This window comes from Opisthorchis viverrini (genome assembly GCF_000715545.1).
Source record: "Opisthorchis viverrini unplaced genomic scaffold opera_v5_78, whole genome shotgun sequence".
Taxonomy (NCBI): Eukaryota; Metazoa; Platyhelminthes; class Trematoda; order Opisthorchiida; family Opisthorchiidae; genus Opisthorchis; species Opisthorchis viverrini.
In genome coordinates, this window is record NW_008751734.1 from 944,992 (window position 1) to 957,459 (window position 12,468).

The following is a 12,468-nucleotide window of genomic DNA, read 5'->3' on the forward strand; positions in this document are numbered from 1 at the left end:
CCGTATAGAAACCCAGCTCCGACTTTGTTTTGCCTACCCGGAGGTTCTGGTATTACGCGTCACTCGAAGATACCGTTCGACCGTTACAATGGCTGTAAAGAGTAGGCATCCCTGACGGACGCCACTTTATGTACAAGGGGCTTAAAGAGTTCTTCACATTGTTTCACACCAAATCCGCCCATTTCGCACCTCCCGCTCCCAACAATGTGACCGACCGCACGTTTGACAATCCTCATCACAACAGCAAGCCCTCTTCCTGAAAATATTTCTGCAGAATTTTGAACCTTATCTCCATATTTCCTAAAAATAAGCAGCGTCACCTGAAATTTTATGTTTTTCTGTTATCTGTTATCCATATATGCTTCGAGCTTCTTTGTGCATACTTTAGCCAATGCACGTACCTCATAATCACATATGCTCACACTCGTTTGCATCGACTGCATACATATTATCTGCATCTGAATATCAATTGCCGTTTCTTACAACAGTCAGTATCGCCTCACTGCACCAGTCAGGAATTCCGACCACTTTGGCCCGCCCCCTATTTCGGGCCGCAGTCTAACCCATAACGCAGTGTATTATAGCACATATTTTAATACTTTTCACGTCGCGACGATTTTACCGCAACTGCCATTCCCAGCTTGATGGCTTACCCGTAGCTAACCACATCCTTAACGTTTCCCGATCGTGTGTTGCATGCAACTACAAGGCCGTCCTAATTGGGCGAGTCTGCCAGAACTTAAAGGTACTAGCCACCCTATTGTGCTGTGTGCTTGTTCTGCCTGAAACCACCATTCATTCAATGTCACTATTAAGGGATCGGCATGCCGGTGAAGGTGAAACCTTGCCGCGCACCTGATGTGGCGTGTGATGAACTTACTGGCTGTAGCAAATTTTTTTGACTTTTTTGGCGGAGAATGGTTGCTCCATTTTGAGTTTAGGAGAAAGCGAAGTGCACAATTATTGCTTATGTATTTTGAAAATTATTTTTCAAACCAATGCAGAGGAAAACACGTGAAGAAACCAGCTTTCCCACTAAATTCTTCACCATCTTCGCGAGTACAATATGTGAAGCCATTAGTAGCATTGAAATGTGAGTTCTGCACTCATATTGGACTTCGAGTACGCTTAGATGAATTCCGGCAAAACAGCGGCAGCGTGTGGAGATTTTAAGAGTTTGAATAGATACCACTGAATGTGAAAAAAATTTTTAGAAACTTTTTCTTCCCATATACGGTTTCAGAGAAGTTGAGGGTGCGCGTACGAGGGTCGGTTTTCATCTTGTGCACTAGTAATCGCGTGCGGAACGACACTGATAAGCGACCTGGAAGGTTCATTTACTTGAACAAAAGATAGGACGCACATATCACCTGAATGTGCAACCGGATTACATTAACTCCCCACCAAACTGCCAGCTAAGTAGTACGGCTTCCGTTGCCGTTTTCTCAGTCAGCCAATTTGGCAGCATTCATTTGCGTAGTCAGCCTCTGTCAGATCCACACATCTCCAGCCCTGTGGAAAAGCTATCAGGGTATAAATTTAAAGAATATGGGAAGAGATAAATGCTCCGTCCAGGTAGATTTATCGTATATCAAGTGAACAAAGAAAATGAATAAGCTGAAAATGAAGAATGAAATCCCTTTTGGTTATGCTGCCGCGGTTTTTTGAAGACGTGCAACAAACTATCGTATATCAAGTGAACAAAGAAAATGAATAAGCTGAAAATGAAAAATGAAATCCCATTTGGTTATGCTGCCGCGGTTTTTTGAAGACGTGCAACAAACAAAGACTAAAGACTACACACAAGCTAAAAGCCATTACAACAATATAAGCATTAGTGAGACACCGATAACACAGCTGTCGAAAGATCGAACATCGCAGGTATCCGCAGTAATCATCCAACTAAAAACCACACAGAGAACAGCCAAAACGATTCTGGTTGCTCGGGGATTCTTTTAGGATAAATGCCATCCACCTCCATAATAAGCGTAGACAAATGTTTGAAACCTTAGTCGGACGCTAACACTAGTCTGTGTGGTGCAGCACCATCGAGCGAGATTTTGATTCAAGTTTGAGCATTGCAGAAGTCCCGGATTGTGAAGCCAGAGGTGTGAAATTTTGTTTTCCATCCCACAGGACAAATGAGTGGCCGAAAATCGTTTGTTTGGTTTGTAATAATAACAACAACCTTTTTTTGGAGGAAGAATGGAGATGGTCTCCCGGCAGTGTAACCTTTTGCGATGAAAGTTTTACGGTTGTGCGCATCTAAAGTAACGAATGTCCGATACAGGAGAGATTCACATGTTCCGCTCAGATGATCTTCTCAGAGTGATAAAATTCAGTAAACCTGCCATACCGCCGAAGGCCACCTGTGGTGCTTGCTCTCAGTAGCTGTGCTCGTCTGGAAGGGACTTGACTCCATAGTATTGGTTGAAATGTGGTTCCCACATAGAGAAAAAAGCTTAGGTAGCTGCCAACTATGCGAATAAAGATGATGCCTTGGTACCCTGCGCTCACTCAAGAAAGTGGCGTTTCCATAATTTGCTCATTAAATCACCCAGTTGGTATGGAAATGCAACAGTTCGGTGCAAATACCTCTCACCCCTGTCCTTGTTGCGATGAAAGTTTTCCCCGTGAACTTAGTGAGAGTGAACTTTTTTATGGGCTAGAAATTTAATTCTTCAAGAGGTTTCTCTAAAGACTAATCTCTCGGGACCAGCTCATCAAACAGAAAAGTTTAGTGGCCTTTCACACAGCTTTTTGCGTCATCATGCAAGACACTGACCACTGACACTTCTGACGACTGCAAGAGATACGTGGACCGTGGCTTTAAACTTTGTGCAAACAAAATTCACATTATCGGCAAGCTCATGCGGCCATCACAATGCCTCCATCAGTCCAAGTATGCTTTAATATATATAGATACTCCCTTTCTAATTGTTACGTACGTCTTGACAGAACTCTCTGGCACTATGATGCCAAATCTTGTCAAAATAGCCGACCCAATTCGTGTGGCTTTGGTACTAATGCTATGAGTGAGTGACAATCACTTTACTCTTGTAATGATGCTTCGGATTGGAGAGGCAACAACCTTTGAGGTTGTTTTTTTCAAATTAAATGGATGCCACTGTTCTGTAAAATGCTTCATAAACATGTTCTATACCGGCAAATTCATCGAACGGTTGACCTGTTTCACACTGGTTTCTGCAGAATCCATGAGAGATACCCGAAGCATTTACATTTCACGTAGGTGAAAATCAAATTTGGAATCCTCATATGCCTTTCAAACATGTGTGCACTGGAGGAGGGTCAACGTCTTTTTGGTTCTATAAAGTAAAAAAACGAAAGTACCGGATTTCCACCCTGACATTTGTTTCGAGAAAAAACAGCTCGTCTGGGATATGTGAGTGATTTTGGTTGAAAGCTGGAAATTTGTCGTTTAAAGGACTCCGATTACAGCACAAATTCGAGCAACCACATTAATAATAATAATAATAATAATATTAATAATAATAATAATGTGGAATTGAGTGTGGGTCCTTCTGGGGGAGATAACTGCAGATCTGCTATATATGGAGTACAAAGGTGCGGCCAACAAAATGGGCCGGAGGGAGTAGACCCAAGGCAATCTGGCAATAAACCATAGATTTTGTACGAGTTCTCCCTATGAATATTTGTGCGACTAGTATCACCAACGCTCCTCCCATGATCGAACTTTTTCAACCAACCAACAGGGGAAAATGACCATTTACCGGCGGTATCGTAGATCATAGAATACTTGCTTGGCCAAAATTTTCGGGTCTCTGGAACTGTCCTACTGCGCATGGCCGCACCGGGCAATGAGGTTTTGCAAATGCTAGCACTGGGGCCTCCTTTCTCGCGTTAACGATGCGCGTATTGAAAAGACGAGTGATAAAATCCTCTTTGTTGATGAGATAAAGATTTTCCGCACCAGAAACAACTTAGAATTGCTACAAAACCCCAGGAGGCTGGAACCAGAGTCCTCCAGATGGGAGCCAATAAATGCAAGACAGTCACTGTGGGCAGATCCGCGAGACAGCAAATGTTGCTTACGTTAAACCACTAGCAGTTGTATCTAAAAATGAGACTAAAGATCTTGGAAATGGTAAAGTTTAGCAAAAGTCACCCTCGGGCAAACCCAGCTCGGTTGTCTCAATTTGTTTTTGATCTATGGATGTACAAACTCAATTGAACGCACTCAGAGAAGCCAAGACACGCATAATTTTAATGCCGTGCAACCGATATGGTATGAGAGGTGCAGTTTAAGCCTTAGGGAATGAGAATAAAAGCTATGTGATTCTAGTAGGTAGGTCACAGGTGGTTGATGAGGGCTGTATTGCCAGGTAACCAGATTCGGCCTTTGTATATTCCGACTCTGGAAGAGGGGTGCTCCGCGGACACTAGCTCATCTCTTTTAAGAAGGCGGGAGTGAATATTTATGTAGACACTACCAGAGATGGAGTGCTTGATGCCGGGACCAATTTCCCGGCAAGTAAACCGTGGGAGCTGTGGTGGCTTGTTTTGGCACTGAACAATAAATACAGGTGCTTTAGTTATCCTAAGAATGGCGCACAGATGTCGGATTATATAGCCCATTGTCGGAGACGTTCACCGGAATTCTTTAGAACTATATGTTGGTAATCCATTTCTTTCTTCATATCCCCCATTTCCCGATGAGCGCGTAGATGCTATGTACTGTTGATATGGTCAGTGATAAAGGTCCGGCTCCGATCTTCACTAACTTTGAAATTCTGTTCACTTTATGATCCGCATGCTTTGTTATACTTCGGTTTCTCCTTTCCTTTTCCAGTTTCCCGCGCCAGAGGGTATGATCTATTACGTGCACAGGTGATGCCAGCTACAAGGCATTTCGGCAAATCTCCTTTTATTATCTGATTTGAACGGCTGTCGTCAAATGTTTTCATTTCTAAATTGTCCCGCCATAATAGGCTCACTACCATACTTCTGATGCACCCTTGATCAAGCAGACTTCCAGTGCAACAACTTTGTGATCGTCGGATGGATACACGCCTACGGCCCTGAAATCATTAGAATTCAACTGAGTTACGATCCATAGCAAGCCCATCTACCAGCATTGGTTAAAAAACGCCCACCATTGTCACCTACTTAATGGTGGTAACAAATGGTAACAATCTGGGAATGCTTGTGGTATTCAGGGTCACTGTACTAGCACCTTCCGTATTTTGATCACATGATTGTATCTAAAAGACTATTATTCCCGCATATTGGTGACTGTATGACTAGTAGCACGAGCATCTGAGTAAACGTGCATGTTAAGTTTAATGAAAACGGATTTTGTTGGACCGGGTCGTCTGGTCAGACAAGACGCAAGGAACAAGCCGTTTTCCTGGCACTTTGCGGGTTGTCAAACTAACTGTATCACCTATCACATTGAAAATGAAATTTCCCACGTTTATTCTGTCTCCGTCTGTAACCACCGCTCCTGTTTTGTGTTCAGCGTGTATATATGAACTGACGTTTGTTGGCCCTTACCACTTCACCCATTTGGCCTTGAGGTCATCCAGCCATTTGTAGACAACTTTGCACGTGTGACTGTCGCACGTGGGAGCCTGTTTGCTCGCTTGGCTTGTAATTTTGTAGTTCAAGTGGACCGTCTGTTTTGGACGCGTATCCACTGTCGAGGTTTGTATAATTTGTGGATTTGTTTTACCCTAATAGTACCGTATAGAAACCCAGCTCCATATTTGTTTTGCCTATCCGGAGGTCCTGGTATTACGCCTCCCTCGAAGACACCGTTCGCTCAGTATGCTAAGAGTCTCACCTTCCGATGACTTCAATTGCAGAGGCTATAGAGTTGTTGGCAACGCAATCGCAGCGGAAAACCTATGAGAATTAAACTAATGCAACAAAATACCTTACGGTTAGCATCGGACAGGCGTCTTATGGCAAGAATGTTAACACTTACACCTTGGCTTACCCTGTGACTTTATTCTAGCCCGGACTCTGCCCGGTTAAGATTATGAACGGTATGACCACCAACTGGACGGCTTTAGAATGACGAGCTACCAGATAACGCCCACAGAATCAATTTCATTCCAGTCTTTCCCGGTTTTGGAGATAAGTCAGTGCAGAACCTCAAATACTCCGGCAGCGAACACGTACTAGGTCGTCTGTGACCTCAGACTCTCCTAAATAAGCAACCCCTCATTTTACCTGTGGAGTTAAACGCGGCAAGTCATACTGTCACACTGACAGGAACCACTGGAATGAACAGGATCACAACGTTTTTTTGTGACCCAACAGCCCAAGTGCACGAAGCCGCAGTGACGGCTTTAGACATTAACTCAAATTGGCCGGTCAGATCGCCGCCTCATTACATCAGTTATTCTAATTCCAAATTTTCTATAGTTTGAAGATTTTTATCAGACTCCTGGCGGGAGGCCTCTAGCCTCATATTGTTTTTACCCGCCACTTTCAAACCTTAACGATCTTCTCTTGTCTCATCTGATGTCCCCATGCGAAAAGTAGAGCCGTTGTAATTTTGGCTCTCTATTCATGCCGTTTCTATACTCATGTAGCCTCAGGTGTGACCAAATCCACTTCGGATAGTGCCTACTGTTTATGTCACCGTCCTGTTTTCGCAAAATTCCTAGCACCCACGAAACCTACCAATCGTGCCCTCAATCTGGCCGTAACATTATAATTATGCCTGAAGGTATTGCACCCACTAGTTGGGGATAAACGTTATTTTTATTGCTATTATTAATATTAGAATTCGCAGATTCGAAGCGATAGAGAAGTTTCCAATTAAATGTTTGCATACGTAGATGGCAGACTAGTACTCGCAATGCTCAAAAAGGGCTAGGGAGCCCATTATCTGTGATTGGTAAGTGAGAAAGGGTGGCCGACCTGCTGCAGTATCGCGATCCGGAATCTTTTTGTTGCGGAAGATCCTGAACAAAGTAGCGCACGTCCGCTTCCCATCCAGTGTGTCATGTATGCTTCCAATCTTACAGGTATTCGATGAACCAATATCAGCACCATTTGTCTTACTGCCTCCAGATTTCTAGTGGGTCTGTCATTTTTAAGGGCCAAAAAGACTTCCGAGTTTACTTCTGCAATTAGGTGCCACTGAATTAAGGAGATGCCGTCCAGTGCGAAATTGGACAGACACTGATTTTCGACGAAGACTTGTCGCGCCAGGTTAAGAAATGTGCATGGGACGCTTCCCTAAGATCACTGTCCGTCCTAAATGTTCCGAGCAGCAGGCGAATGGTTGGAATGCAGTGGGTGTGAAACCGTTTATGGCAGGAACGTTGCCACTGGCAGGATGGAACGAGCGAGCGAGCGACCAAATGCGGACACTTTGCTATCCTATATATTCACGCAAATCTATGTGAGCCATAAAAACACAGTTGTGGCCGGAAGTTGTCCTTCCTTACGCCGTGGACCGGCATGCTCAACTCATGCGTAAAAATTGGGCGGACACTAACGATACAACAGCCATCCAGAATCTAAGGTTTATTCAAGTGTAGATAACCCTCAAACGATGCCCCCTGAGTGTTGTCGCACTGGGAAGCTGGGTCAAACAACGCAATTTCCCTGCACAAGTGTAAGGCTTCATTTTCGAAGTTCCATTTGACGACATCCTGGTATTCCCAGTAATCACCTATATTTTGAAAAATCTTGAGTGCAGTACCCCTGACTCGTACAATTTCTGAGGAAAATGCATAGAAATCGTTCGAAGTCTCAATGGTAGCCATGTTCCATATTTGCACAAACTCTTTCACAGTGCTTCAGTTTAGAGAGATCAGTTTATGCGCATCTTGGCGAAGAACCAACCCAAAATACTCCGGTAATTTTCTTGATCTAAAGTTGTAGCCGTGGGCTACGGCGTTACCTGATATAACGAGCTGCGATGGCCCTTTCCAGGACTAAGAAAAATACGAATCTCCACAACTTTATTTCGAATTGTGTAAGGCTTTACCTGTTAGCGCCGTTTGTTTGCCTGCTGTGATCCTTCAGCGTTTTACGGCAATATCTTTGGTTCCACAAATTGTAGTGTTGTGGCCCCTCTAGCACGAGCAGAATTCACTGCGGATCATTTGTTTGTCTCTGGAAACTTTGAAAAGCGCTCTTTTGGGCAGTGGACTACAAGTCCTCCAATACTTTTCAGTGCGTGCCTGGTCTTTAGTTAGAAAATGCCACTAGCTTGAGGCTCCACTTGCTCAAACTGCAGTGCGTCTTCAGCGACCGCGCTGTTGGTTAATCAGGTGAAGTCCTCGCTTATTCGAAAATGTGTTCAAAGCATTCGAAGAACTACACTTATCATTCAAATCATACAGCGTAAGCAGTCAGTACAATTTTGCCATCCTGTGCTTCCATCATAATTGTTGCTTCACGAGATGGCGCGCCGCTGTCTGAAACTGAAACCATCTGTGGGATCGACACGCTTCCTTACACTGTCATTCCCCGTTGTTTCTCCCTCTTGATTTTCTTCTTTTTCTCACGTTTCTTGCGGAGGAGTGCCCTCCGGACGCATTATTTAATCCATACAGCAACATATGGCTTTTAGACTCGAACCCGCACTCAGGCCGGAGGCTGATATTTAGATGTCTCCTGAGCCACTAACTGGTGCCACCTGTACCATCTGCAAAAGGACGTCACACCTTTAGCATAGGCCTCATATATATTCTACACAGGCAGCGCAAGGAAAGTATACCATTCGCAATCATGCATCAGGTGGCCAGGACCAGGTCACGGTGAAAACTACCACGTCGCCACTGTGGGCGGCTGGAAAGACTCCATCAAAATTCTTTCGATGACTGCTGACATTTAAGTGAGTTAGTCTTGCTTGTATTTTGACTGGCATCCTTTGTTCTTCATTACCCCACTTCGTGCTAAAAACGCAAGGAATTGCTGAGTTCATTGCTCCTTCATTTTGCTAGTGCGTCAAGCGCGCCCCTTTGCGCGGATGCATTTGGGTGAAAGCGCCACCCGTTTTTAAAGCATGGCTTGGCTGTGAAGACAATGACTTCGATGTTTTCTTAAGGTAAAAAATGAGCGCCATTCCTAACGTATTGCTTATTCAATCAATCGGGATCTGGCAGCACCCTGTGACCTGCAACATCTTCCATATCTATACTGCGGACAGCTGTTTTAATGCGGGAGTAAATAAGGGTGTGTACTGTACCTTCGAAACGTTTTCTGTGCATGATTCATTCGTTCTTCTAATGCGTTCACAGGGTTATAACAGGAACAAAGTGGTTGTAATGGGGAAAAATTGGTTCCGCTAGAGAAACTGTCTTGCTAAATGAACCAAGTAAGTCCGTACTTTGCCAAAAGCTGAGTTCTGTAGGGAGGTATTAGGGACAATTTGAAGTGCGGTTGTACTGGCGTAACGGTAGTTCGGCAGTGTAATAGTGTTGCGTGGCCGTGTTAGGGAATGCACCGCAAGAAGCGTGTGAGAAAAATAAGTGACAGCGTGTGGAATGCACGGAGGCTACAGTCTGCTGCTAGCTGAACATGGTCAGAAAACTACTATTGACCTAAGCAATCCTCTTTCGCTTATTTCAGACAGGTTCGTGCGCCTGAAGTTCCTCGCGTTTTCTCATCCTAAAGTGGTCGCTGCACCTAATACGGGATCACAGAGCTTTGAAGTTTACACTCCCGTACATCATTATAACTATACTTCAGGAAAAAGGTGCGAATACTATGAAAGCCATACCAGGGCTCAAAAGCATGGGAGCCCGGGAGTTTACTTATCCCGCGGAAGCGGACGTAAGTTTCGCTACCTCAGTTTGCGCATCTTCGTGGCAGAATCACCAACGTTCATCATATTATTGCGATAAGCGGGGATTGACGAGGATACCCAAGTGACTGTGGGTAAGACAGTTATTACCAAAAGAAAAAGAAAAACTTGTGGGGAAAACGAAATTTTGAACTTAAGAGTTACGCATTTCTTGACTGAAGCATTTCGGATAACAACACCAGTTGTTGTGTACAGTGGCCAAGTTTTACCAACCTGGCAGATCGTCCGCAATCAGCTAACTCTTTCCAGAAGCCCATGCAATAACTAAACAGCCACGCACGCTTCAGTTCTTCTGTTTACGATGGTGGCAACCGCAAGTCAAGCCTGTGCCAACACATTTGTGGGAGATCCTGAAAGACATGATGGGGCAGACAGCGTTTATTTTTCTCACAATTTGGCCAAGCGTACAAAGTGAGTGGACACGGTGGGCGAGCAAAGCGTCCTTTCAAGGATATAGTACGCTAGGAATCACTATGTTATCCCCAAGCATAATTGCATCTTTATTTTTGGGTGACTTAAAACGGTTTGTCAACTTAATTAAATATGACCGGGGGAAGGAATTTAATGGAGCCACAACCCTAGCCACCATAAACACGTGCAAGTCGTTGAGTGAAACTCGATAACTGTATCCTGTTTCACCACAGCATCACCTCCAATGAACTCAAAAATTAACCGAGTCACTGTTATTGAAATAATAGGAGGATTTTGTTTCAAAGCACCGACTCTTCCTGATGGCTTTTCTACGAGCACAAAACTGGAATCGTTTAATCGGGTCGGGAGTGGGAGGCTGTTCAAAAGTTGAAGGGTTCACTAACTATTTTTCAAGAGCTGAAGAAGACACGATTTTCCCGTAGGCGATCTTTGCTACCTTCGACTACACCGCCCGCTAAAGGTTGAACCAACTTAATACGACAGCCGACAAGATCTTGAACAGGGCACCGGACAGATGAAACGGCGCCGCCGGTAAGTTGCATGTTTGCAAGGCAATATTTCAGTATACCTGGTGCCAATTGCAACCTGCGTTAAATTTTAGAGAACTGCTCTTCCGATTATTGTGCCTTGGACCTGTCTTGCAGCCACTAGTAAACTAACACCTGTACTGCATTCTCTTCTAACGTGTTCCACCGGAGTCTATGAGTTAGACATCCACTGGAACACAATTCTGGGGCTGGGGGTTTGAATAAGGCCGCTTAATTACAGGAGGCAATGTTTTTCTTTTTGCCGGGTGAGTCTGATCAAACTTTATGGTTTGGAGTCGATTTCCAGCTAGTTGCTGGAGTAGGGTCACTTAGATGAAGATGATAATAAATTTTTTCATATCTATTTTGCCCGGTGTGAACCAAATGCACAATTTAGACGGTTTTCAGAATTTCTGGCTGTTGATGCCCACACATTGCTAAACTCACCCAGCGACACGTCGTCGTAAGTATGACGTCGAGCACGATTTTGTAAAAGGTGAATGGCAATCCAACACTTGAGAACACTTTGCACTTTTTGTATTCCACTCCGTTCATCTTATGTGAGATTGTGAACCTGGCGGACAACGGCATTCGTAAATCTACTAAAGCGGGATGAAAGGTAACCTTAACCCGGCCAAGAATTTTCACGTGATATTGCGTCCTTCGCTCAACAAGGAAAAGTCTTTCTCTGTTCACGAAAAGGCCATCACCTTAAAAGGCTATATAACCTTGGGCCACTCAAGTCACAACTGAATGCGAAGGGGTAGGACGTTCTGAAGCAGCCTGCTCCAACTCACCCCATCACCTGATACCTTCGGGTCAATTTGAACCCTCCGAACCACCATTGTGTGAAGAATATGTCCAAGTTTATGCGCGGTATAATACAAACAAAAATGCCTTACTCATTTTAGACGCCGTAGTTTGACTTTCCAAGAGCATTTCCCGGAATAAAAGCAAATGATACTAAAGTGAAAATTTCACGCTAAATCAAGGTTTTTGGATTTATGAAAGACTTCCGTTTGGTGGTTGACTGATATACATCTCACTTGTGCTGGTCCTGATTAAATTTCCTCACAGCTGCCATCTGGGACCACCGTTACTTTACATCTACGCCAGCCACCATCCCGGGGCGTTTTTAAACCCATGTCCAGGTTCTCGGGATGCCATGAAGCACTTGGGTTCTGAAATAAGCACATCTCAAATGGACATAAGTGCTGCAAAACAATTTTTAACGGAGTGGAGGTCTATAAACACTAAAATGTACATTCATTTCTTACCTACCGGGAACTGGGCAACACTTTTCTTATGTAAATTGGCGATGTAGGGGGACAATTTGAAAAGCCATCTTGGTAGCTGGCCGTCATCAGCAACATCCTTCTCATGTCATCTAGAAAAATGGGCTCAAAAGATGGCCGTTACTTTTCGAAAGATTCGGTCTGCGGACAATGCGCAGCCTTAGTCAGACAGACCATTGCAAACATCGGCTAGGAAATACACCCAGGATTCAGCAGGTACTTAATCTTTATCCAGCTTGCCAAACGGGCTACAAAATCGTTGGGGGCCGGTCTCAAATACATTGCCACTGAGCACACTCGGAAAGTTTCGCTTTTTCCTCCGGACCTACAGATACGCTTCACTTGAACAAGTTATGACCAGAAACTCTTGTTGCACTCGATTCTATTGAACCAAGATAAG

General features: G+C 44.2%; 1 protein-coding gene across 1 annotated transcript in view; it reads left to right on the top strand.

Annotated features, from left to right (window-relative positions):
• The window catches only part of T265_04623 (hypothetical protein), a gene marked incomplete at both ends in the record, with an annotated part of 30,721 nt that overhangs the window by 8,047 nt on the left and 10,206 nt on the right, over positions 1–12,468 (top strand). The window contains one exon of the mRNA XM_009169405.1: positions 9,700–9,783. Coding sequence (XP_009167669.1) covers positions 9,700–9,783 — 84 coding nt within the window. The remainder of the gene's footprint in view (positions 1–9,699; positions 9,784–12,468) is intronic.